Consider the following 23,586-nt stretch of genomic DNA (forward strand, 5'->3'; position numbering starts at 1 on the left):
GTAACCTGGGCTGTCCTTTGTCAATAAAGAACCATAATCTGATGCATCCCAATGTAGGAGCAGTTGTCACTCCCTAGCGTTTCGGGACTATGGGATACGCTGCCCTTTTAAAAATGCTTTGCTCCGGCAGCTTTCCTACGAATTAGACGGGGGTCGTTATTTTATTAGACAAGTCATGAATTCTACCATGGCTATGAACAATAACTAATATTTATATCATTGTGATCTTGGAATAACTTCCTCAGCCACAACCTTCTGGACTCGAAGATCAACACGTTGCTGTCCATGTGCCAGGACACCAACCTGTTGAACCCGGTGCACGGCATCGTCCAGAACGTGGTCTACCACGAGGAGTCGCCGCCGCAGTACCAGGCCTCCTACCTGCAAAGTAACACCATGCTTTACTTCCTGAACACACACAGCGCGTAGCACCAATGATGACGTAACGCATTGATTGTTGTGCCCATTTTTGGTGATTCGGTGACGACGTCCAAGTGACTTTGTTTGTTTTTATGTGGGATGAACTGACGGACTCCTCCTCCTGTCCCCTGCTCACCCCTCTCTCCCCCGCTGTCTGGCAGGCTTCGGCTTCAATGGACTTTGGAGGTTTGCGGGCCCCTTCTCGAAGGTAGGAGTCGTCACCCTCCGGTCTTTGTTTCATTTCATTTAAAGAGTTGGACATGTAGTCACCGTTCTGGGAGATTCTGGGAGAGAAGTGGTACTTTGAGTTGACTACAGCTGAGTTGTTCACCTCCGGATTGGTGGAAGTTACATTCATTCCCCGTGACTTCCATTATACTAAGTGTCTTGGTGAGCACCTGCAACAGACAGTGGTCATTGGAAACGGAGACTGACTTTTAATTATTCTTTTAACCTATCCTGAACTACTGTTCACTTTATTTGATTTTAGCGTTTTGGCCCAATTCACTTCAAATAATATTATTTATTTATAATGTATACTAGTATCACATAGTATACACAATGTACTAATGTGTGTACAGTTCTTGGCGTTTGGTTTTCATACCAAAGTAGAGAATTACATCAAATTAAGCAGAATAATACAAATAAGAAAGAATCGTGTCGTGTCTTTGCTACCACACTCATTCCACTAACATTCGTCATAAAACATGTGCAGCAGCATAACGGTTAAACATACAACGCTATGACACGGAGAAGTACACAATAATTTATCCACAAAAAATTGTTGACAAATATAAAACATGTCAATAAACTTTTCATTTTCATATGAAATACCTTGGTATCAACCACTACATTGTTGCAATGACCTCATACTATTCAAATCACTACTCAAAACACACCTGTTCCATTCTGCCTATAATTCTTAACCACTACTTTCCTAATTTTGTTTTTGTTCTGTCTGACTGTTGTATTGTGCTGTTTTATTTACAATGTATCTACTTTTCTGCGTTTTCTTCTGTGTTTCTGTGTTTTTAAATGTATTTTAATTACTTATTTTTCATCTTCGTCTGTAAAGTGTCTTTGAGTGACTGAAAAGCGCTTCCAAATAAAATGTATTATTATTATTATTACATCGTCGTGCTGCAGCAAACCCAGATACCGGACTATGCAGAGCTGATCGTCAAGTTCCTGGAGGCCTTGGTGGAGAGCTACCTGCCCACGGCGGAGGAGGAACGCAGCGAAGAACAGCTCCGCACGCCCACCTCGCCGTACCCGCCCTCCAGTCAGTGTCAGCTCAGCATCACCGCCAACCTCAACCTGTCCAACTCCATGACCTCCCTGGCCACGTCGCAGCATTCACCAGGTCTGTGTGTGTGTGCACCACCGTTGGGACACCAACCGTTAGCCTCATCGCTGCAGTGCTCTTCACTGTTCGTTCAGTCGCATGGCAGTTCGTTTGTGCTTTTGCGTTTTTTAAATATATGTGTATATATATATATTAGGGCAGGGTCATGATCACAGCGTTAAAGCAAATTCGATTTAATGGGTCAATATTTTTGACACATTCACACTGGCCTTTTTCAAAAGGCCCAAACGCTCCCGCTAGACATTTTCAATGAGAAACCTAGAGACAATGAGAAACCTAGAGACAATGAGAAACCTAGAGACAATGAGAAACCTAGAGACAATGAGAAACCTAGAGACAATGAGAAGCATAGAGACAATGAGAAACCTAGAGACAATGAGAAACCTAGAGACAATGAGAAACCTAGAGACAATGAGAAACCTAGAGACAATGAGAAACCTAGAGACAATGAGAAACCTAGAGACAATGAGAAACCTAGCAATTACAGTCTATTTTCTGTAGGGTCTTCTACGTCACACAGAGGTATTACTGTATTAGTTACAATGGCGTTTAAGAGGAGAGGAGTTAATCAAATCGCATATTAAGTATCAGCTGTGAGTTTCATACTGAGTTCCTACATTGTGTAAGGCCCAGTCCCGTTCCTCTCCCCTTAACAAGAACACTTTGCTCTGAGCGCCCTTAGCTGCAAGTCAGCTCCCCAGCTGGCTAGCGTTCAAGGGTTGATTTTAAGGGAAAATAGGCACTCCCCCCCCCTTGCTCCACTAAGTATTGGGACACCCTACCCCTTTGCGGGAACGTGCAAAATCTAGGGTTAGGGCTGAAATCTAGGGTTAGGGCTGAAATCTAGGGGAAGGGGAGGATTGAGACAGGGCCTAAAAGCTCCCTCTGTGCATGGGTCTTTGTCTGTCCACAGGGATGGGTCAGAATATTCGATTATTCGATTATTCGTTCCTGAGGGTCAAAGTCGATTTTTAACATTTGGACCGTTAACATTTTTTCCCATTCAAATAAACAAGAATTAACGGACGGAACTAATGTTGGTTCTGTAGCACTATATATATATTTTTTTTTTTGGGAGAAAAATTATGAATAAATGCATCACGTTTTCAAACTCAAAAATAATCGTTTGAATAATCGAGATTTCAATATTGACCAAAAATAATCGTGATTATGATTTATTTTTCTCCATAATAATCGAGCAGCAGCCCCTAATGTGGTGCTGACACTGTCCACACTCCGCTGTCCTCCCTCCCTCCCTCCCTCCCCTCCCCTCCTCCAGGCGTGGACAAGGAGAACGTGCAGCTCTCCCCCAGCTCCGCCCTCTCGGCCGGGGGGCGGGTGCGCCACGGCTCGGCCTCCCAGGTGCAGAAGCAGCGCAGCGCCGGCAGCTTCAAGAGGTCGAGCATCAAGAAGATTGTATGAGTGAGCGCCGCCACACAGACAAAAGCAAGGCCCTCCGAGCTGGGGCCCCTACAGGCCAGACATCGTGCTGCACTTCTTATCGTTTTACTGTTTTGTTTTTTTTGGGGTGGGGGGGGTGGGGGGGGGATGGCACCATGTTTTTATTCTGTGTTTGTTTAGCAACAAGAACATTAAAGGTCAGCAGTTTTACTAGTGGTTTAATCAGTTTTGGGGGCTTCATTCAAGATCAAGATGGTCACAAGTGCATGGAAAGAAGTGGTCAACAATTTTGATATTTGAAGGGTGGAATCTGAAAGGAATAAACACTATCAGGGTTCTGGATGTAACGATTGAAACTCTATTTGGAACATAGTCTAAATATGTATACTTCCAATTAGAGTTTTGTGGCTGTTCTGTGCAGTATATACTTTTGCATTAGAAACTCTTTCAAGGCACTATGGAATAATGACATTGACTAGTAGGTGTCACTAAGTGAGAGACGGATGTGGAATATGATATTGGATCATGACATTGATGTTATGAAGGGCATTTACACTGGTTTGAGAAGGAATTGTTCAAATTCTCACTTTAAACTGTCTAGTTTCATTGATCCATTCAGCCTTAAGCAAAATTCAAAGCATCATTATTTTTACTTGCTCATGACCACCTCTACATTTCCAAGTGCAGGCATCTCACCTTTTGTGTACAGAAATGGACCAAATGAGAAATGGGGAGGAATGCGTTTGATGGAATACTAAAACCATCTCCAATCTTGATTTGATTGGAATTTTTGTTAATTAATGTACATATTTTACATAAAAAAAAGAATATGTATAACTAGACGGTCGTGGTTCTTTAGATGTTAATGTTTTATCCATGGTGTGCCTTTTGTCAGGACTTTTCAATGTGTATAATTTGTAAAATGAAAGTTAAACCTCACAGGGGACAAAGAACAGGTACTAATTATTTTGTTGTGCTGTCCATATCACCATGTGTAATAGCTACTAAAGAGCTCTGACATCAATGGTATCTAATGATCGTCAAGTATACAATCATTCATATGCTCTGTTGTGTCTGAAAGTATTTATCCTGTACAGCTAGATAGTACTACAAAACTTTAATCAGTTTGAAACACTTTCCAAAAATGTTAATGTAAAGTTAGTCAATTTATTAACATATAAATTGCATAGCACTCGGGAAAGGTACTAAAAAGTGTGTGTGTGTGTGTGTGTGTGTGTGTGTGTGTGTGTGTGTGTGTGTGTGTGTGTGTGTGTGTGTGTGTGTGTGTGTTACATTTTTTTTACTGCATTTTCTTTTGTTTACAGAGTGACACGGAACATTGTTAATGGGCAATAATCCACACACTTCTACATTTTAGGCAACCACCATTTCAATATTTTTGCAAATACAGGGAAGATCCATTTCAACATGTTAACTTGCAATTATGGTGCAAATTTTTGCGTTGCCTAAGGTTTACGCTAATGTACAATTACTGGTGACTATTGGAACAGTATTGCTATAAGCAACCTATACATCTCAAGGTTGACCAATATATTGTGTTTAATCTGTTATTTTGAGACAATTTAAATCTGGACGTAGATATAAAGCAGGTCTTGTAACACTCCATGAATTCAGTCAATCCAATAAAATGGCAACAAATCCTAAGGAGATGGTGTAATATAAATATTTAGCATTTTACTTTTGAAGCAAATTTTATTTCTAAATTTGATTTTGTCACTCCTCTCTGTGAAGCCAATTATCGTTGTCTTGGTAAAGTTGAGAATATATTTCATCTGTCAGATGCATGTCAAACCTTTTAATTTATTACCCACTTTTTGAACGGTGTACCATGTGTATTTGAAGTGAAAAAAAAATCATATTTAAGATCTGCTTTGGCTGAGTACTGAAAGGGAATGGAGGTATCCTTATGAGAAATACTTTTTATTTAAGAATCAATTTAGGTTGGAACAATCATGAAAAGGGAATATAATTGTACAATTATATTAAACTAGAAGTCTCATGAAGAATGAATATAGGCACGACTTCCAGTAATGTGGCAAATGGACATCTGATGAAGGCGAAAAAAAGCTGAAGCCTTTAAGCGTTAAATTTGCCTTAAATCCCCCTGACCGTATATTGTTGATTCATTGTTAGAATGTCACTTTTGATTACATTAAGGTAAAAAGACCCAATGTTGTCGTTTGGGTCATTTTGGTCTCTGTTGAAGCCCTTTCCTCATTAGTCCTGTGTCCTGTGTTTTTGCAGCATTTTTGCTGTGCTCATTTACTAACAATCTTAAATGTAGATATGTCTCTCCTCTATACTTAAATATACAAAATGATACTGCATTCTAGATTAGTTAGCTGTTTTTCACCCAAATAGGAAATATTTCGGGCCTCGGGTGTTAAACACAAACCCTTGTATCAATATCATTTTAGGTCCATCAATCAAAAGAGTTGAAATACTTCAATACAAAATTGAATCGCAATTTATGTTCTATTACATTGAATGTTACATGATCTAGAAGTGGGTCTTTCCCACATTTCATTGTAGCAGTAAATGACTCGGAAGATTTGCATTTCTTTTAAAATAATTGTATAGATTTCAGACAAATTAAATTCAACAATGTTTTATTCTGCAGCATATTTTAAGTTTGCCAAATCTTCCATGCTTTTATTTGACTTGTAGAATTTCAAGAATTAGGAAGGCGTTAGCGCTTGATCAAGTTGTGGACTTGCACTAATTTTAGTCAGGATTTTGTATAGGAAAACCCCAAATGTGGCATGTTTTATTTGGTGTTATGCAAAATCCAATGTATGTAAAGTATTGGTAAGACTTTTTTGTTTTAAATGCAGTTTGTGTGACAATTGTAAATACTTTGTGTACAATTTGAGATGGTATATTTACTACACTGTACATACATGTGATATTGTATAATTTTTGTTTTTGTAAAGCAGTTAATTTCTGTATAATATACAAATCAAACTATTCCAGTGTTGGTAATAAAATGTTTTGCTCTTGACTATATTTGGAAACTAACAGAATCAGAAAATCTAGACATTTTCTACGTCAAGGTTTATTCGTCTGTGCTTGTGTGTAATACTATGTCGTTTTGGTAATATAATTTACTAGTAGACTAATTAAAATTTAATGAATAGTCAAAAAATAATTTTCTAAAGTTTGTTTGTTTTAAAACTTGTTTGAGTGGTAGTATTTGATCAGTGAATTGCCTCCTGCACGTGAATATAGCTACATAAGTATCCATTTCACTTTCTTTTTTTTTTTTTTTATAAGAAAGCTTGATTCTTGTTCTGGGTATACAGGTAAGCAGGTTTGGATTTAGTTTTCTATAATCCTTCTACAGTTTGTCTTGTCACAAAGTTTGTTGAGCAAGGTCTATCAAAAATTACAAGACGGAACCACACTTGCCAACGCCTATGGATCATTTCTGATGGGTGGTATATCATTTAAATTGCATCTTTCCTATAGGTTAGCTGCATTACAGATTAGACTAAAAATCCTCTAATTTCTATCTATAAATATTGAGTATCAATTTTTCCTATTTTGAAATGGTTACTATTTGGGAAAGTTTCTTCATCCTAATCCATTAACCGTTATATTGGTGTTACTATAATAAGTGGATTTGGGAATATTGGAGATTTGTATTGAACATGTAGTCAAACTATATACTATACACACCAGCGACTAGTGAACCTGTGATTACCTATGGTAATCCTGAAGCTTGCCGTGTTTGATTATTCAAATATTTGAGGGAAACTTGCTCAAAATACCAAAATAATAAGAATAAGGAATGGTAAAGCAAGGGAACAATTTCATCATTCCATTTCCCGTACCATTCTTCCCTTGATATGAATCCCTCACTAGTTAGTTGTAGTTAATGGTTACACCATGTGGTTAATTTAAATCGTTGATCGAATTATTATTGTATAGGCATAGGCCTATATATCAAAATGTGAATTAAAAAAATATTTTGTGTATATAGCCTTTTGTCACAAAAGCTTTGATACATTTGCAGCAACCTTTTAACAGATATATTGCAATAGGCTGAAAAACACGCACACATTCATGGGAAATGATTGACATAAGGCGAATGACCCATAGTCAAGGAAAAAAAAGTAAAGTAAAGAATAAACTTTGATCATAGCTGTATCATAACCAATCTGTATATGTCGAATTTGAAATACCGTAAGTATTTTTGAAATAGCTCACCACGTGTAAATCTATACTTTGGGGTCTTGAAATAATGTCTCGCGAGATTCCGTCTGTGCGTGTGTGTGTGTGTGTGTGTGTGTTTCTGTAAAGGACAGAACGGGAGCCATGACGGATTTGGTTATCGCGATGTTTTTATCAGCTGTTGAGTCTGTTTTTAGAGTCCGCTGCATGTACCGACAACACGTGGGGAAGGTTTCGGAAAGGAGACCTGGCGGAGATACATTGAATCCGGAATAAAAAAACAAAACACACTTTTGACACAGTTTCACACCACCGTGGCGGCGTTGGAGACGCTCATATTCTGTAAGTAGCGGGCTTATAACGGACCAGCGGTGGCTTTGACGAGGAGCGTACTGCGAAACACACACGACTCCCAAGAACCAAGTGATGTCATTGTCGTTCAGTCGTTTTTTTTCTTGTACAATGTTAAGAGGCAATGTGGTTAACGACTGGTTTCACTGGACCGGCTGCACGTAGTGTGCGGTTGTGTATGTGTGTGTGTGTGTGTGTGTGTGTGTGTGTGTGTGTGTGTCTTAAGTGTGTAACCTCCGTGCCGAGCAGGCTCGTATCTCAGTTACAGCCCAGCGCTGCTGCTGCTGCTCGCCTTTCTTCAAGCTGCTCAATCTCGTTGTTTTTAGGGAGTGCAAAGCAAATGAAACGGTGATCTCCTTCTCAGTGCGGGTATGTGGCAGTAATCCGTCCGTCCGTGTGCTGACCTGTACCGCAGCGGAGCCCCGTAGAGAGCGGCACTCCACCCCCCTGTAGCGGAGCTAAACACCTAGCCTAGCGTGGCTCTCAGGGCCCTCTGCACAGTGCACACTTTAAATTGTGTTCTTTTTGTTTGTGTGTGTGCGTGTGTGAGACCATATCCGATTCTGTTAAACCTAAAGTTATTTTTTTTTAATGTATGTCTCCTCCTGAAATGGGGATCGGCGTGAAATGAAACGTGAAGCCAGTTCGCCATACTGCACACAGGAGTCTTAAGTGATTTAGGCTGCCTGAGGCCATGCTATTTTGCACACAAGACGCAGCCATTTGTCGGTTACGGTCGTGATCAAACGACTCTCAGCCACTTCGGTGTTTTACACGCCGTCTTTAAATGTAGACGTGGTCCGCGGTGCATGTATTTGCGTCCAGGCTCGTCTCCCGTGCGGCTGCCCGACTGTGCAGACTAAAGTGTGCGCTGCGGCCTAGCGTGCAGTGTAGGTCAAAGTCAGTGTTTCGTAAAGCTGTCATGTAGCCTCTGGTTAAAACCAAGTGCACGGACTACTAGTGCCACTGTACGTCGCGTTGTATGTGCTGTCCGTGGCAATGTGACCAAAGTATCTAAGCTGTTGCTTACTGGAGGCTACCGAATAGGACAAAGTCGATGTCCTTCATTTATTGTAACGCGCCGGCAGAGTGAGTGGCTCACGTTGCAGCATGGCATGGTGGCACTTAGACCTTGCTAATGTTGTGGACTCTCAGTGGGGTTCGGACGATACAACGAGAATGTGTTTAAAGTGCTTGAATCGCGACTGAGTGGTTTGTGACCCGTGAAGTTAATGTTACGCCCTTGTTATCAATCCGTCTCCAAGGTCGCGGACAGGAACAGCCACACTTTCTTGACCCAAAAGGCGAGACGCGCACGCTGGCACAGAGGTGGTGGCTTTTTAACCTTGCCAAACTTGTCCAAAGGCTGTAACGTTGAGAGAAAGATATTTGTGTTGCGTTTGAAATGGGACACTAACGTGGGACTGTATTCCATTACAACGAATGAGCTACTTCAAAAGTTGGTGGTAGTTGTGCTGAAAATACGCCCTTTATGTTCAAGCATTCATTAACATTACAATAGAATACTCCTTATGGCGTTTGCATGCATTCAATTCACCATTGTTACAACTCTGAATCCATACTTTTTACCATTGGACATTATAGGAAAAAGTTACAATGGTGATCAGGGCAGCCACCAGAGGAATAAATAAAAGGTGTATATATCTATAAATAATTGGGTACCACTACCTCAACACAGCTCATTTTCTGTAACCAAACCCCGCTAGAAACAAATGGATTAATTCAGGGTTTAAATTAACTTTCTTGTAGTACAGTTTTTACTATCCAATATTTTGATGATTTAATACAATAGTATCTTTAATACATGCTATAGTCAATGCCATTTTCTCAACTTTGATTTCAAACATTATCTCTTAAGTTGCACAGTCAAGTCTTCAAATGTTATTCTGACAAGGGGGGAAATAAACAAGGATTAATACAGTATAGTAAACTAATAAATTCTAATTTTACATAATTAAAAAAAACACGTTGAATTCTGCAGAAGGCTGCTCACCTTCTTTGGTATGGTGTGGCTGGTTCATGACTGAAGCATGGATACAGGGTGATGGATCTGGGCCAGGCCACATCAAGGGACAAACGGGGACATTCAAATGTGTGCAAATGTGTGTTAAATACTAATTAAATTCAATAAGATTCAAATGCATGTTCTGTATTTGCGTTTCTATTTATTATGTAAAGTAAGTAGCCTATATCGTCCAATAGGTGGCAGTAATGAATAGGCTATGACATGCTAAGCTAGTGTGTCTCCATGTAATGACGGTCGATATGTTGACGTTATTGTTCACACAGATAAGGGGGGGGGGGTATTGTTAATGCAGAGAAAATTGATGGGGACAATGCATTTTAAAAAGGGCAAATTCCACTTTTTGTGTCCTCCTATAGGTTGCAGCCCGATAACAATTAATTTATCGCTTAGTCATTAACCTCTACATTTGATAGTGGCCATTATAAAGGAGATTAAATGGAGGGCGCTGCGACCCACCTCCACTAGCTGTGTGGTTATATGACCTATCCACTGGACAATGTCATTAAAGGTTGGAGGTCTATGTGCTAAGTGCGGTTTGTGTGACTTGTTTTTGAGCTACTTTGATACTTGATGCTAATTGTCACATTGCTCCTCTTTCAGGTGTAGCTGTTAGAGTTCCAAGGAGATGCCTCTGAGGTTCCGCTCGGTCGTTCCCTACACGCTGCCTGGAGTGCTGGTGTTGATAGGCAGCTGGTGGTACATCTCAAGAAAGAAAGAGCGAATCACCAGCCACGAAAGCCTTGAAAACATCCCCGTTTCCGTGGACTCCTTGAGTCCTCCAGCAGCAGACGGCAGAAATGGTTTCGTTGAAGAAGGTGTGGTGTCCCCAACGATCGACGCACCTCTCGGCTACCAGCACGCCAGCAGAGATGGACCTCTTGGCGTTCAGAAATCACAAGAAGGAAATGCACAGAGCTTCATGCCGGACGACAACGCTGCACAGGAACAGAACGCTGTACAGCCAGCGCTGTACCCTGGTGGCGTTGAAGTAGAACCACTGCTCCATTCTAGTAACAATGAAAGCTATGACTCCCGTGAGTCAGAGAATGGCTGCGAGGACCCAGAGAGATGTCCACTGTCGGTCTTGAAACTGGAACCACGGGAGGTTATTAAGCCAGTCCCAGATGTAATGGAAGCGTTGGAAGCGTCCGTCTCACCCTTCCAGTCCGTGCCATTGGAGCGCGTCGAGGTAGCCTACGCCGCACCTGTACCACTCGTTAACGCCAAGAGGCCTGAGCCCGAGGGCGAGGTTGCGTCGGAGGTGCAAGTGTCCGTGCCCTGTGCGGCACAGCCCTTAAAGGACTGCCAAATTGGCAATGGAACGGAGATGGTTCCAGAAGTCCTCCAGAATGTTACTACATTGGATCTAGATTCCAAAAAGATGAGCACACCACGGCACGCTCATCAACACTTAACTAGCGCACCGGTTTATTCAGCTCCTCCAATGTACGCACACATTGAGGAGTCTCCTGCTCCCTGCCACTCAGAGGAGGTGATTGAACTCCCAGGGCAGCAGCTTTGCAGCACTGCCAACAAAGAGGAGTTGGAGCTGCTGGCGGCCGGCCTCATTGACGACGTGATCTCTGCAGCCACCCAGGAGGTCTTCGGTGTTCACAGTTTTCAAGTTTCAGAGAACGGCCAACCTGAGTCCAGTAGCATGCTGTCGGCTGACGTTGGGCCCTTCACCAAAGAGCCCATACTTGTAAACGGCCCCAGCCCAATTGAATGTGAGTTTCGGGATGCAGCATTCAAGGAGGAGGACAAAAGCGGGATTATTAATGGATTCACCGCCACCGTGGTGTTGGAGCCTTCTACGCTTAGCGAAACGGATGTAGAGAATGCGTGGAGTGGCCTCAGGCCAATGACGGCACTTTTTATCCCGCTACCAAATCCTGTCTCAAAGGATGCAGTTGACGGTGTTGGGGTGGCTGAGGGACCTGCTGGCAGCACATGCCTGGCAGAGGATAGCGCCAGCAGGGACAACCTCTGCACCAGCCTGCCTTGCAACAAAGTGGATCTGTTCAGTGATATTGACACGTCAAGACTACAGATCACGCTACCCAACCAATCGGCTGAAAAATCCCAAGAAGCAGACGTGCTTGACTTCACAGAAGGGGCTACTCTAGAAGAATTGTGTGAGATAAAAAATCTCAATGGAATCGGTTTAAGGAATGGAACTAACAGACCCGGAGAAACGGAGGCCGATCAATCTGGAGGTGAGTGTGATACTGAATCTAAATTTGGAAGACTGTTTTTAACTGCTGCTTGAGTCAAACTTGTGTTATTAATATACTAATATTTTCACTACTGCTAGTATCTATTTTTCGTCTCAAATCATACAAACTTTTGACAAATCTTGTTGTGGGGCGGGGTTATGTACGCACCGCTCTCTTGTAAAGAGTTTCTACTAGAATCCTCTCCCTGCCACTTTTTCTGGGGATTTTTTTTTTTTTTTAATCTTCGTTTGATTTCCATTTGAAGCGGAGTTCACGTTTTCTGTTCACAAGTTGAATCTGGAAAAAAAAAAACGGGATCTACAGTGCTGTTGAACTGAATATCATCACGGCTGATGAACGACGAGGCGCCTCACGATGTTTTTTGAACCAGTCACACAGAAGCAATCACACCAAACTTAAAAATACATCACGGTTTTTAACCAGATTATAAGAAATTAGGCTGCACAGTGGGCCATTTCTTCAAAGGTCCCATGACATGCCACCAGGTGTGGTGTGATTAGCCGTTACAAGCCGTATTGGAAATCTGCCCCTTATGACATCACAGATGGGCGTGTCCACCTTATGTTTCCAATGTGCTAAGTGTCCAAGTATCAGTTTCTTCGACACGTCTTGGCCACTGCATAAATTAGTGTTAGTGCGTTATATAAGGGTATATTTTGTATAATGTGCATGTTTTGGGCCAATTTTAGTGATGGAAATTGTATGTATTATCTGTCACAGAATGTACATTTTGAAGAGCTTTATAAACGACTGTTTTAAGGCATAAGATCCATGTCCTGTATGTATCAATTATTATCCCTCTAAAAAAACAGCTTCATCAAATCAGTATCGGCAGATACTTAAGATTACAGGATCGAGAACCAAGTATTGTGCCAATCCTACTTGGAACCACATTTAACTTCATCAATATCACTCAGGGGGGCCGTGTGTTTTTTATTGGAACTTTGCACAATGTTCAAACCACATTTTTAAGTTTGATGATCATTTGAAGTATATACATTCAAAGCAGTGTCTTACCGGAAACTTAACCTGGGCGGTGTTTCCAATGAGAGCCCTCGCACCGCGCCGTAACCACACAGCCACGCTGTAACTTCCAGCACTGCTCAAAACCTTGGCGTGCATCGCAGCACCGTGACCACTCGTTCAATTAAACGCCGAACAAGACATAAAGTCGATGCTGCCAGACGGGTCTAGGTGGCGCTTTACACTAAAGCTCTGCTGTAAACATTTCAGACTCTGACCAAGAGGGGATCTGACAGCCACAGACTTCCTCCACATGGCACTTTGCACTTTGCACTTATGCTTTTTCACAAGATATGTTGCATGGTGGCACAGCGCCACTGTTAAATTGTTTGGGGGGAACCCTATAATCAATTGTATAACTTTTATTTATTTTTGTTATAGTCTCTTTCACCATCCCCTGCTTTACCAAAAATGTACCTCATCTAAAACCGCAACCCAAAAACTGTGATATTAACCGAATCGTGAATTTTGTGAAAATCACTAATGGCAATATAGCCAAAGCTTTATATAAAGATGTATCATAATTATCAATAATGAATGATATGTTCAATATTATCGAGCACTATTTATATAGCTCTGTATCATTTCTATCCATTTTGTTGCAAGGAAATGCCATCGATGTATGAGGAGATATGCTCTAGCGAGTGTCAGTGTGACACTACAGGTCAAATGCGTCAAATGACATGTAAGTCACTGATGATTGTGTACATTTCCAGGTTCAGATGTTAACAGTATGGACTCGGTGGATAGTGGCTGCACCATGGGGGTCATGGACAGCCAAAGCAACAACGCTACGGCCTCCAGCTCTGAGCACATCGTTTGGGAAATCGAGGTACCCAAGGTGAGTGTGGACACTTCTCAGTGACGGACTTCTTTGACGGTTAGGATTGTGTACAATTAAATCTTCATTAATGCTATCCTCCAGAGGATAGTTAAAATGTCTTGGGACATTTTAACTTCTCTAACTAACTCTTCTAACTCTCTTTTTCCTCAAACAGCACCTGGTGGGAAGATTAATAGGGAAGCAGGGGAGATACGTGAGCTTCTTAAAGCAGAACTCTGCTGCAAAGATCTATATTTCAACCTTGCCATATACACAAGAGTTCCAGATCTGTCACATAGAAGGTTAGTAAGCAGGGAGCATGCTTTTATTTATTATTCCCTTTGAATCAACCCTCCCCCTATGTAGATATCAAGGGATCAAATGAGGACAATGAGAACACCAGCCTTCTTGCACACTAATTCAAACAAGTTGTATTCCATTTCTGCAAAGTCTGTTTCACTAGATGGTGCTAAATTCTACACTCTACCTTTTTTTTTTTTTTTTAACAAGAAAATATTAAACATGCATTTCTGTTATTCTTTGCCCTAACCAATTTCAAACCCCATCCCTTAGTGCTACTCGGTTGCCGTTAATCTCTTAATAATAGCAATGGGATGTTTGTGTGATATAATGCAATGAGAGATCCTCGCTTTCTATGCTGTCTTTCTGAGGGGTATCAATACCGTGCAGTGAGTGAATACTTTGTATAAAAAAATGGACAGCAGAACTATTGTCACTGAAAGACACCGAGGCTCTTTCTATTGGCTGCGTTGTAAAACATTTAGCCATGTGCCAAAGTGATGGCCGCCAGTAGAGATGGCAAATATAGACTTTATTGGTCCAAGCGTTTGACCATCCAACATTTGTCAGGTAGAACTAATGTTCAGGTTTGAACATCAAAACAGCAGTTGAGCTCTTTGGTTTGTTTATGTTAAGTAAGTAATTGTAAGTAATGTAAATGTAAAGTAATTGCACTCTGCCTGGTTGAGATCAATCCAAGTGTAAAATTAATGAATGAACCAGGTCAACAAAACTAAAACAGTCAATGTTATGCATACTAGGAACATGGTCGATGGTTTGATCCACTTTTATTGTCGTGTTTTTGGTCAAATTCTCATGTGGATTGCTTGGCCAGGTTTCACGTTTGACATAAGAACATTTCACTCAGTGGTACTCACTCAGGTTGAAGGTGTTTTCAATACATACACATTCACTGTTGGTTTGGCTTTGCTTCCAGGAACACAGCAACAGGTGGATAAAGCCCTGTCTTTAATTGGGAAGAAGTTTAAAGACTTGGACTTGGCTAACCTGTATGCACCTCCACCGTCACCACTCGGTCTTCCTTCACTTCCAATGACCTCCTGGGTAAGACCGGGCGCTGCTACATCTCTTAATATGTCCAGTGTTTGTTTAATAATAATCGACTTTAAGGGATAATCTAGCACTTGGTGTACACCATTTATGTAGAAATGCAGTCCATTTACCATTCACTAGGTGGGCCGTCGAATCCTGCAAATCCAAAAATGTTATCTCTATAACCTGCCATTTTATCATTACTGTTAAATAATTGAGACCTACAGACTCTTAATTATATATCTTATTTAAGGATACGTGGACCAATCCTGCCCTACAATAAGGGCACATTTTAAAGGCATTGGCTGCAACGGGCTCACTTTGTTATTGTGTAAAACAATTGGTGAATTCGAGATGAACCTACAGTTGATGTAACTTTTTGTCTGCTTTTTTTTTGTGTTTTTCTTAATAGCTTCTGCTGCCAAGCGGGGTGACTGTGGAAGTGATTGTTGTGAATATTGTATCGGCAGGACATGTCTTTGTCCAGCAACACACCCACCCCACCTATCACGCTCTGCGCAGCCTGGACCAGCAGATGTTCTTGTGCTACTCTCAACCAGGCACACCCACGCTGCCTTCTCCAGCCGAGAGTACGAACACAAAGTATTTCTTTCATAAGTTGTCGTCTTGTCAGGGTTGAGAACATTTTCTTTGGTGGCCACTGTAAGGATTTCACCGTCCTCCTGAGCAAAATCCCAACCAGCCAAGAGTGGATTGAGGAGGCCTCAAATACAACGAGACATGTTGCGTGTGCAGTTTCTGAAGAAATGTGTGTGTGTGTGTGTGTGGTTGCGTGAGCCAACACAACTTTACGGTCCTCTATTGAAAAGGAGGAGAATCAGAATTGAGACACATGACGAATGCTGAATTGAAAGGCCGAATATGCTGACGTGTTGTTGTCCTGTTTCAGTCGGTGTGATCTGTGCAGCGCCGTCGGTAGAGGGTGCGTGGTGGAGGGCTCAGGTCATCACCTTCTACAAAGAGACCAGTGAAGTGGAGATCAGATACGTGGACTATGGTGGCTATGACCGAGTCAAGATTGACACACTCCGACAAATAAGGTACGTTCATGCAGGAGCAATGCTCAAAGATTGGTTGAAAAGTAAGCCACCGTCCATTTAAAGGAGGGCACACATTTGCTCCTCCCATGAAAAGGCCGGCAGCAGGTTGACTCATTTCCGGTTTGCTCGTCCTTTGTGGCGTTTCCGAACTCGAAAGTACACGGTGTATCTCGGGGGTGTCAAACGTACGGCCCGCGGGCCTAATCCGGCCCGCAGTGGAATTTAATCCGGCCCGCCAGATAATATCTAACGTCTATCAGAACTGGCCCACCGGCATATCGCATTCCAGCGTCAACGCGTATGCATACGAGATGATGTGACGTTGATCTTTACAGAGCTTCTGGAATTTCCCTTCAATGTCCGAGTCGCGATGTGGAACTGCAAATGCAGCATTGGTTTTAAATCCAAACTGAAGTTGCCAAAAAATGTTTATCTAATGTAAAATTATTAACGTTTTGTATATTTAAAAAAACACTGCATTTTTTTTTTTTTTCAGGTCAGATTTTGTAACATTACCGTTCCAGGGTGCTGAAGTATTGCTGGACAACATTGCTCCTCAGCCAGGTAGGTCCACTTCAGGGTGATCTCATCTGCAAAACCACCAGGATGGGGTTGTAGCATTTTTCTGACGCGGCCAGAACTTTTTCTGACGAGGGTTGGAACTCGGACACGCCCTGTGGATCGGCCACATCCTCACTGTGATATGGAAGTTCTGTTTAGAAATACTTGAAGATACAAGTGTGTTGATTTGGTAAATGTTTGAACAAAGATTAACGGTTACAAATTGACCAAGCTGCGAAGTCTGAAGTAGTTGAAGGGTCAGAGAACGGGCGGACAACGGGCCGTCCTCCCATCGACTTCCATTGCAAAAAATATCTTAAAGTAAAAATATATTAAAGTAAAAATATTTTAAAAGGATTGAGTCTCGAGGTGAACAATTTTGGAAGGGGATAGGTTCCAAAAATTGTAGAGAATAATAAAGAAGAAGAGGAAAAAAAAGAATAAAACTAGTGCTACTACTAGTGTAGACTTCGAAACGTGTATTGCATCCTATTAGAAGCTGGTTATAACTTTTTCAACTCTGACTTTGTGATTCCTACTGTACTCATTGCTCTTTAACAGGAGAGGATAGATTTTCCACGGAGGCCAACTCTACCCTTGAGGAGCTGACTAGAGGAGTGGCCCTGCTTGCACAGGTGAACATTGACGCTTCAGCTAAAGGTCTCTGCATTCCTACGCCGATACGTACCGAAAACATACTGACCGTATTTCTGCTTTGTCAAAGGTTTCAAACTATGACACCAACACAGGCCTGCCACTGATCCAGCTGTGGAACATGGTTGGAGACGAGGTATGTCGCCCGATGAAACGGCTGCTCTAGCTCCATCTACCTGAAACGGTATTGATGCTGAGAAATAACAAAATAACCTCTATCCCTCCCCCCCCCCCCCCCCCCCCATCCAGCTCGTTTCGATTAACCGCACGCTGGCAGAGAGAGGATTCAGCACTTGGGTTGACAGCTTTTGATCCGGGCTACAGCTTCACACCAAGGCACCACATGGAGAATCCAGAAGACTTCTGGACATGCAAGATACTGTTTTGTGTTTATTTTTATTTTATTGGGAGTGATGTATATGCTACCAGAACAAAGCACTGATTCCGAGTTAAACACTTTTTTTTTTTTTTCACCCACTCATCCTTCACAACTTTAAACTTCAAGAAGAAAATGGTGCTTGTAAAATCAAAAAAAAAAAAAATCGGTATTGTAACAAAATAAAAGGTAATGTGACTGCTTTCTTTCCGTCCTATTTTAAGTCTCCCCCAAGGCCTCAGTGACACCAACTGGATTCCTCATCCTGAGGATATTCAGTGTGAAGGGATGCACAATGTTCCCTATGAAGGAGTATCAAATGATAACGATCTATATGGTTTATAGCAAACATGCCTTTTTTTCCTCACTGTATCTTGCTTTTGCAGGTTAACGACATTTTCATACAACTCAACTCGTCAAAAAAAAGCTTGAGGTGGGGCGGCCCGGTCTGTCGGAGTGTTAACCGCACACTTTGTCAGGCGTTTATTAACGTTACACTTGACTTGTTTGTTCAACTTGTTGAGTTTTTCCATTGAATTGTCTTCCTTTTCTTTCTAATGATTGTGATCCAGGAGTGGCACAGATTGTGACATCACAGATGTCAGATCAAATGTGTTATTTCATCCACTGCAGGAGCCGTACTATATAGAGATTTGTGGACAGAGGAAGAATGAGCCTCGTCTGGTTAGCTCAATCTCCTATAAAGATACCAGGCTTTCCAGAGCCTTTATATTCCAACTTATCTAAATTTGCCTAGCTTACTGTTGCCTAATACATTTACACAAGTCCACGCCATATCTTCAGTTTGCATGTGAAGTCGAGAGCAGCTGGCATTCTGACATGTCTAATTTTTCAAGTTGTGTGTACATTCAAAGAACTAGAAAGGGACGGCTCGTTAAGGGTAACGACACTCATGTTGCGAGTTTGCGGCCTAACACTTTACACCACGTCAAAGTCAACCCACGCTTGTTCAAGCGGACGGGAGACTATGGCTTTGTCCACGACACTACGATGCCATGATCCACAGTACAGCACTGGATCTCACTTTGGATCTGTGCAACAATCCCCCCAGCTTGATAACTTATTATCCATTAGTGTGCCAGCAGCAATTAATTTTATTTTATGTTGTAAGCTCAGTCTCACAAATTAGTCTAGGTAGTTTAAGATGCACTGTTAAGTGCAGTTTATGGTAGATGAGCTCAATGGGAATGCTAGTTATTTTCTGAAATGAAAGGCAAAGTTTTTTTTTCCAACAACATAAAATTAATCTCAAACATCGATCTTTAACTAGGGAAACTGGTCATTCGTATAACTGCCCCAATATGCCAATGCTTGGCAGATTTGATGTAAATGGGTTAATCAATTGGGAAGATGTTTTTTTAATTCCAGTGATATGGGGCTCTTAATTTATTCAAGAACTGTCTAGACCTTTGTTGCTTTCCCCCTGACACACACTCTGATGTGCTACTACCCAAAGCCTACTGCCAATGCAGTTCTAACCACTGAATTTTTGTTCATGCTAAATCAACCTAGAACTGTTGACATTGTTAGTTTTGGTGTAAATATGAACTTTAACTATACTTTTGTATAAAAGCTGTATTCTAAAGGGAACATATTTTTCTGTTTTGCCCCTGCCTTGAAGCTACATGTTTTTCATTGGCAGCACTGGTTTTAAGTGTGTACTTGGTTAGACAAAGTAATCATTTGATTATTTTTAAGTGTTTCCAGCTATGTTGACAAGAAGCATTTATCATACATGTACAGGTCATTTCTGCTAGGCTCATTTGATTCCTGGTTGTACAGATGAATTTAAAAATAAAAAGTATCAAGATAATGGTGTTATTCTTGAAAATAACTTTTTTTTTTCAGCCCTTCATAATCATTGGACCTCTTTGCCTCCATCAGGCCCTTGACACTTAAATCCAAACATGAAAAGTCACAAATTAAGCAAATGTTTGTCAGTTTGAAGATTTGTTTTGTTTTCTAAGACAGTTCTGGTTCCAACAGCCAGGCCTTAATTCGCTCAGATATTCGTGCAGGATTGAAGGGGTATGGTGGCCGTATCGAGTGTGATTGCTGCCACTGTGTTTTTGCCCCTTAACTAACCATGCTGTAGGCTTCTTTATTAATATTTGGCTTAGGGTTACAGCATGGTGAAAGTGCAGTATGCTGCTGAGGTAAGACGTTTAAAATACATTTAAAAAATAATGTGGAAAAGGTTGGTCTTCACATTAAGAGTAATGTATTATAGCAATAAGGCTATGCAGTCATTTGGGTCTTTGTTGCCAACACACCTCGCTGGGGTTTTGGATGGCCTTGCTAACTACTCATTTATGCTCTTCTTTGCAACTGTTAAAGCTGAATGAAAAGGAACCTGAAAGCATCTTTCCATTTTTTCTCAGGCTAGTTCGAGCAACGTATGGCTGGCTGTTTTGTTCAGATCATAGATATTCAACATTTTAAATATTCAAGTAGAACCAATCATGAACCTAGAATGTATTGATACAATCAATTCAACATATTGGTTTTGGAGAAGGCATAGAATCACTTTAAAACATGAATAAGGACTTTGATGTGTGTTGCTGTCCATGGAAATGCTTAGTCAACTGCAATAATCTCCATAAAAAATGCTTTATTTGCATACATGTCCTTAAAACAGACATGGTCAGATAATGATACTGAGATAATGTCTTGCCTGGCCATTTGGTCCTCACATTTTATTGATGAAATTCTGCACATTGAAAACCACAAATTAGTTTAAACGGCCTGACTAAGTGCTCGATATCTGCAGCGTGTGAAACATTACAGAGAGTCCCACGAATGGTTAGCTGAAGACATCGATTGCCCATCTCCATCTGGCATCCATCATGATACTTGGACCACAATTATTATTAATAATATTAATAATAAAAAAAGAACAACAATGAAGGGAGACGTCCGTGCACGTTGTCTAGGTTCTGTTACGGTTTCTCAGCCTCACTGCCGGACTGCTGCTCTGCCAGCATGTCTGTCAACTTGAGCTCCAGCAGGGGGTCTCTGTACTCAGGGGTCACCTGCAGGGGAGGAACGTTAACAAGAGACGACGAGGGACGTGAGACGGAGAGTTCATCTCAGTTGGAACTGTAATGGCTTAATTATATTTATGCCAAAGACTGATGACCAAATATAGCTCCAAATGTGTTTTTGGGGCAATATGTAGTCATGATAAACCTCAAAGCATATGCTAATGCTGCTACTTCTTGCCTCGTACGTATGATGGCTTGCCACAGGGAACATGAGGCACCGTTATTATCATCCAAAGTAAAAATACAAGGGAATGGTAACCAACGCTGTGAGGTGCAGACATTATCAATTCAAAGTCTCACCACAGGCGCCCCTTTCCTCCGCAGCACTAGGCCCTCGGCCAGCAGTAATTTGCCCGTCTCTTCGAACAGAGCCGCCTGGTCAAGCTCTCCGCGACTTTCAAGCCTTGAATACGTTTCCAAAAACCTTTGGATCGAAAAACATAGTACCGATTAACAACAGTAATACTTTTTGAGTGTGAAGCTGCAAGAAAAACCTATATTAACCTATGGAAAGGTATACGGTAAGAACATCTATGTCATTGCCTACTTTTGCCACTAACTTAGTAGACACAATTTTAATTGGTAGTTAATAATGAGTCTATGCCCCCCAAAACTAATTATTAGGGGTCCTACGAAAAACGTAGGAACCTTCAAAAGTTGTAAACAATTGGCAGGCTTATAGTAAAATGAGTCCAGAATAACTCATAGGTGGCGCTGTAATAAGACCTGGAAATTCAACATATCAACAGGCTGCCATCACCTCTAGTAAAGTGCAATATGCATAGAACTTGGTACACATCATGCACCATTCGTCATAGTGAAAAACAATCAAATAGCAACATATGGTCAGACCATTTGGATATAATGCAATGACCATAACGCCAAAACTATCAAACTGATTTGGTGCCGGAAATGGTCTACATTTTTGGCAAAAGGCCTACATTTTCTTCTACTTTTGCTGCTTCCAATGTTTGAGGGGTAATCAACATTTGCCATGCCTTGTTACCTATACGTGTTAAAAGATATAAGGAAGGGTTAGGCTTTTGAATTAATAAGATAATTACAAATTCTTACACACCTTTGACATGCTGACGTATAATTTGATTTGGAGAGGTCAAGAAGTCTGGGTCCCGTCCCATACACCTCGTAGAATTTCCTTTAAATGATAATTCACAATTAAAACACAATTATGGTTTCACACCGGAAGTAAACAAAAAAAAAAAGACAAAAGTCATGTAATTTCTATGCAAAAAATACAAATCTACGCACGCTCTTATTTTGTCCTCCTCGTAAAATATATCGGGCACTGATTCCTGTTTCTTGTAAAAGCCGTACTGCGGCTTCACGTAGACGGGGTCTTTCTTGGGTGGGAAGGCCTTGAACACCTCGTACCAGCAGGGCGTGTCCTGGATGACCCCAGAGCGCATCAGATCTCGAACTCTAAAAACACATGTTATCGAAAGCAATACAGGATAAAGAGAGTCAAAATGATAAAGAATGAAGAGTAGCAACAATAATGAAAAATCGACATTTACAAACCAGCCATTAAAATATATTCGTTTTGAGATTTTTTTTTGTTGTTGATGTGATCTGTTTTAAATTCAAACTGTTCAACTTGAGAAAAGTAAGAAAAGTGAGAAAAGTAAAGAAATATTGATATAATATATATATAATGATATAATACTCCAAAAAGTGACCACCGGTGTCACAACGGAAGTGGAAAGACAGAAAACAACAAACATGGCGGCGCCCTTGTTGCAGCCATAAATTAGCGGTAATGAATACATTCAATTTAATTTAAGCTACGAATATAAAGACTATTATACAATAAAAAAAAAGTTAGAACTATAACCACATAATCAATCTAAATCGTAATATTATCCATCGCAGAGCTGACATTATACTGTTTCACCACGTGAATGTAGCGGGACAGTGTCGGACACGGCGCGTCCTTAGTTTCATAAGACGAGTACAGAGCCTTTCATCTCAAGACATATATCCTTTCATCTTAAGACATAATTATGTTAACACGTTTTACGATCGGAGTATTCAACTTATTCAGCACCCGACCAGACCACCAGACACACATGTCGTTGCGACAAATCATGTTTCAACCAAACCTATCTTAATATAAGGCCTACCGTGTGAACACTGTTCCAAACTTCTCGAGCCTACTGCCAGCCATTATAGTTATAACCTTCGCCCGAAAGACGTCTTAATTAAATCGCCGATATACGAAACGCGCTCCCGGCTGTCACTAGGTGGGCTCCAGCGTCAACCATCATAAGAAGGTCACTACCAGATCCGTACTGCGCATGTGCCATGGCTATCACTTTACGGCACCCCTTACCGCATAACAGACACACACGTCGGGGTCGGTGTGTGTGTGGAGCACATCCGGGTGGATCTGAAAACAACTAATAATAAAGAGTGTTTACGTTCAATTGAGTTTTTCTTCCATTGTTTCTTGCACGAATGTGAATGGTTTGATTGACACTTGTAACTGTTGAAGGAATATTACAGGATAATACACTGACCCCCACTGAGGACAGACTGTAGCTAGGGGCCCCTCTGGTTAAAGACAGACTGTAGCTAGGGGCCCCTCCGGTTAAAGACAGACTGTAGCTAGGGGCCCCTCCTGTTAAAGACAGACT

At 41.3% G+C, this 23,586-nt stretch overlaps 3 protein-coding genes across 6 annotated transcripts in view; 2 read left to right on the forward strand and 1 right to left on the reverse strand.

Moving 5' to 3' along the window:
- Positions 1-6,282, forward strand: part of nf1a (neurofibromin 1a) — a 55,232-nt gene extending 48,950 nt beyond the window's left edge. For all 3 annotated transcript variants that reach the window (XM_084467021.1, XM_084467023.1, XM_084467022.1), the window contains 4 exons: positions 246-388; positions 582-628; positions 1,567-1,783; positions 3,066-6,282. In XM_084467021.1, the coding sequence (XP_084323147.1) occupies positions 246-388; positions 582-628; positions 1,567-1,783; positions 3,066-3,208 (550 nt within the window). In that variant the 3' untranslated portion in view covers positions 3,209-6,282. The remainder of the gene's footprint in view (positions 1-245; positions 389-581; positions 629-1,566; positions 1,784-3,065) is intronic.
- A 1,269-nt stretch (positions 6,283-7,551) lies between these two features.
- Positions 7,552-19,701, forward strand: akap1b (A kinase (PRKA) anchor protein 1b). Of its 2 annotated transcripts, XM_084466290.1 has the most exons (12): positions 8,041-8,101; positions 8,998-9,061; positions 10,380-11,995; positions 13,756-13,880; positions 14,038-14,164; positions 15,100-15,227; positions 15,628-15,805; positions 16,126-16,276; positions 16,773-16,840; positions 17,399-17,472; positions 17,562-17,627; positions 17,741-19,701. In XM_084466290.1, exons 3-12 carry the CDS (start codon positions 10,405-10,407, stop codon positions 17,801-17,803), a joined length of 2,571 nt encoding a protein of 856 aa, XP_084322416.1. In that variant the 5' UTR covers positions 8,041-8,101; positions 8,998-9,061; positions 10,380-10,404; the 3' UTR covers positions 17,804-19,701. The 2 variants fall into 2 exon arrangements, with proteins under 2 accessions (XP_084322415.1, XP_084322416.1); XM_084466289.1 differs by lacking the exons at positions 8,041-8,101; positions 8,998-9,061 and adding an exon at positions 7,552-7,723.
- A 783-nt stretch (positions 19,702-20,484) lies between these two features.
- mrps23 (mitochondrial ribosomal protein S23) lies at positions 20,485-23,226 on the reverse strand. Its single transcript, XM_084466870.1, has 5 exons — positions 23,074-23,226; positions 22,202-22,372; positions 22,011-22,088; positions 21,233-21,356; positions 20,485-20,920 (listed from the first exon to the last, which is right to left on the reverse strand). Exons 1-5 carry the CDS (start codon positions 23,115-23,117, stop codon positions 20,828-20,830), a joined length of 510 nt encoding a protein of 169 aa, XP_084322996.1. The 5' UTR covers positions 23,118-23,226; the 3' UTR covers positions 20,485-20,827.
- Between the last annotated feature and the right edge of the window lie 360 nt (positions 23,227-23,586).

The sequence above is a fragment of the Micromesistius poutassou genome, assembly GCF_964030765.1.
Source record: "Micromesistius poutassou genome assembly, chromosome: 4".
Lineage (NCBI taxonomy): Eukaryota > Metazoa > Chordata > Actinopteri > Gadiformes > Gadidae > Micromesistius > Micromesistius poutassou.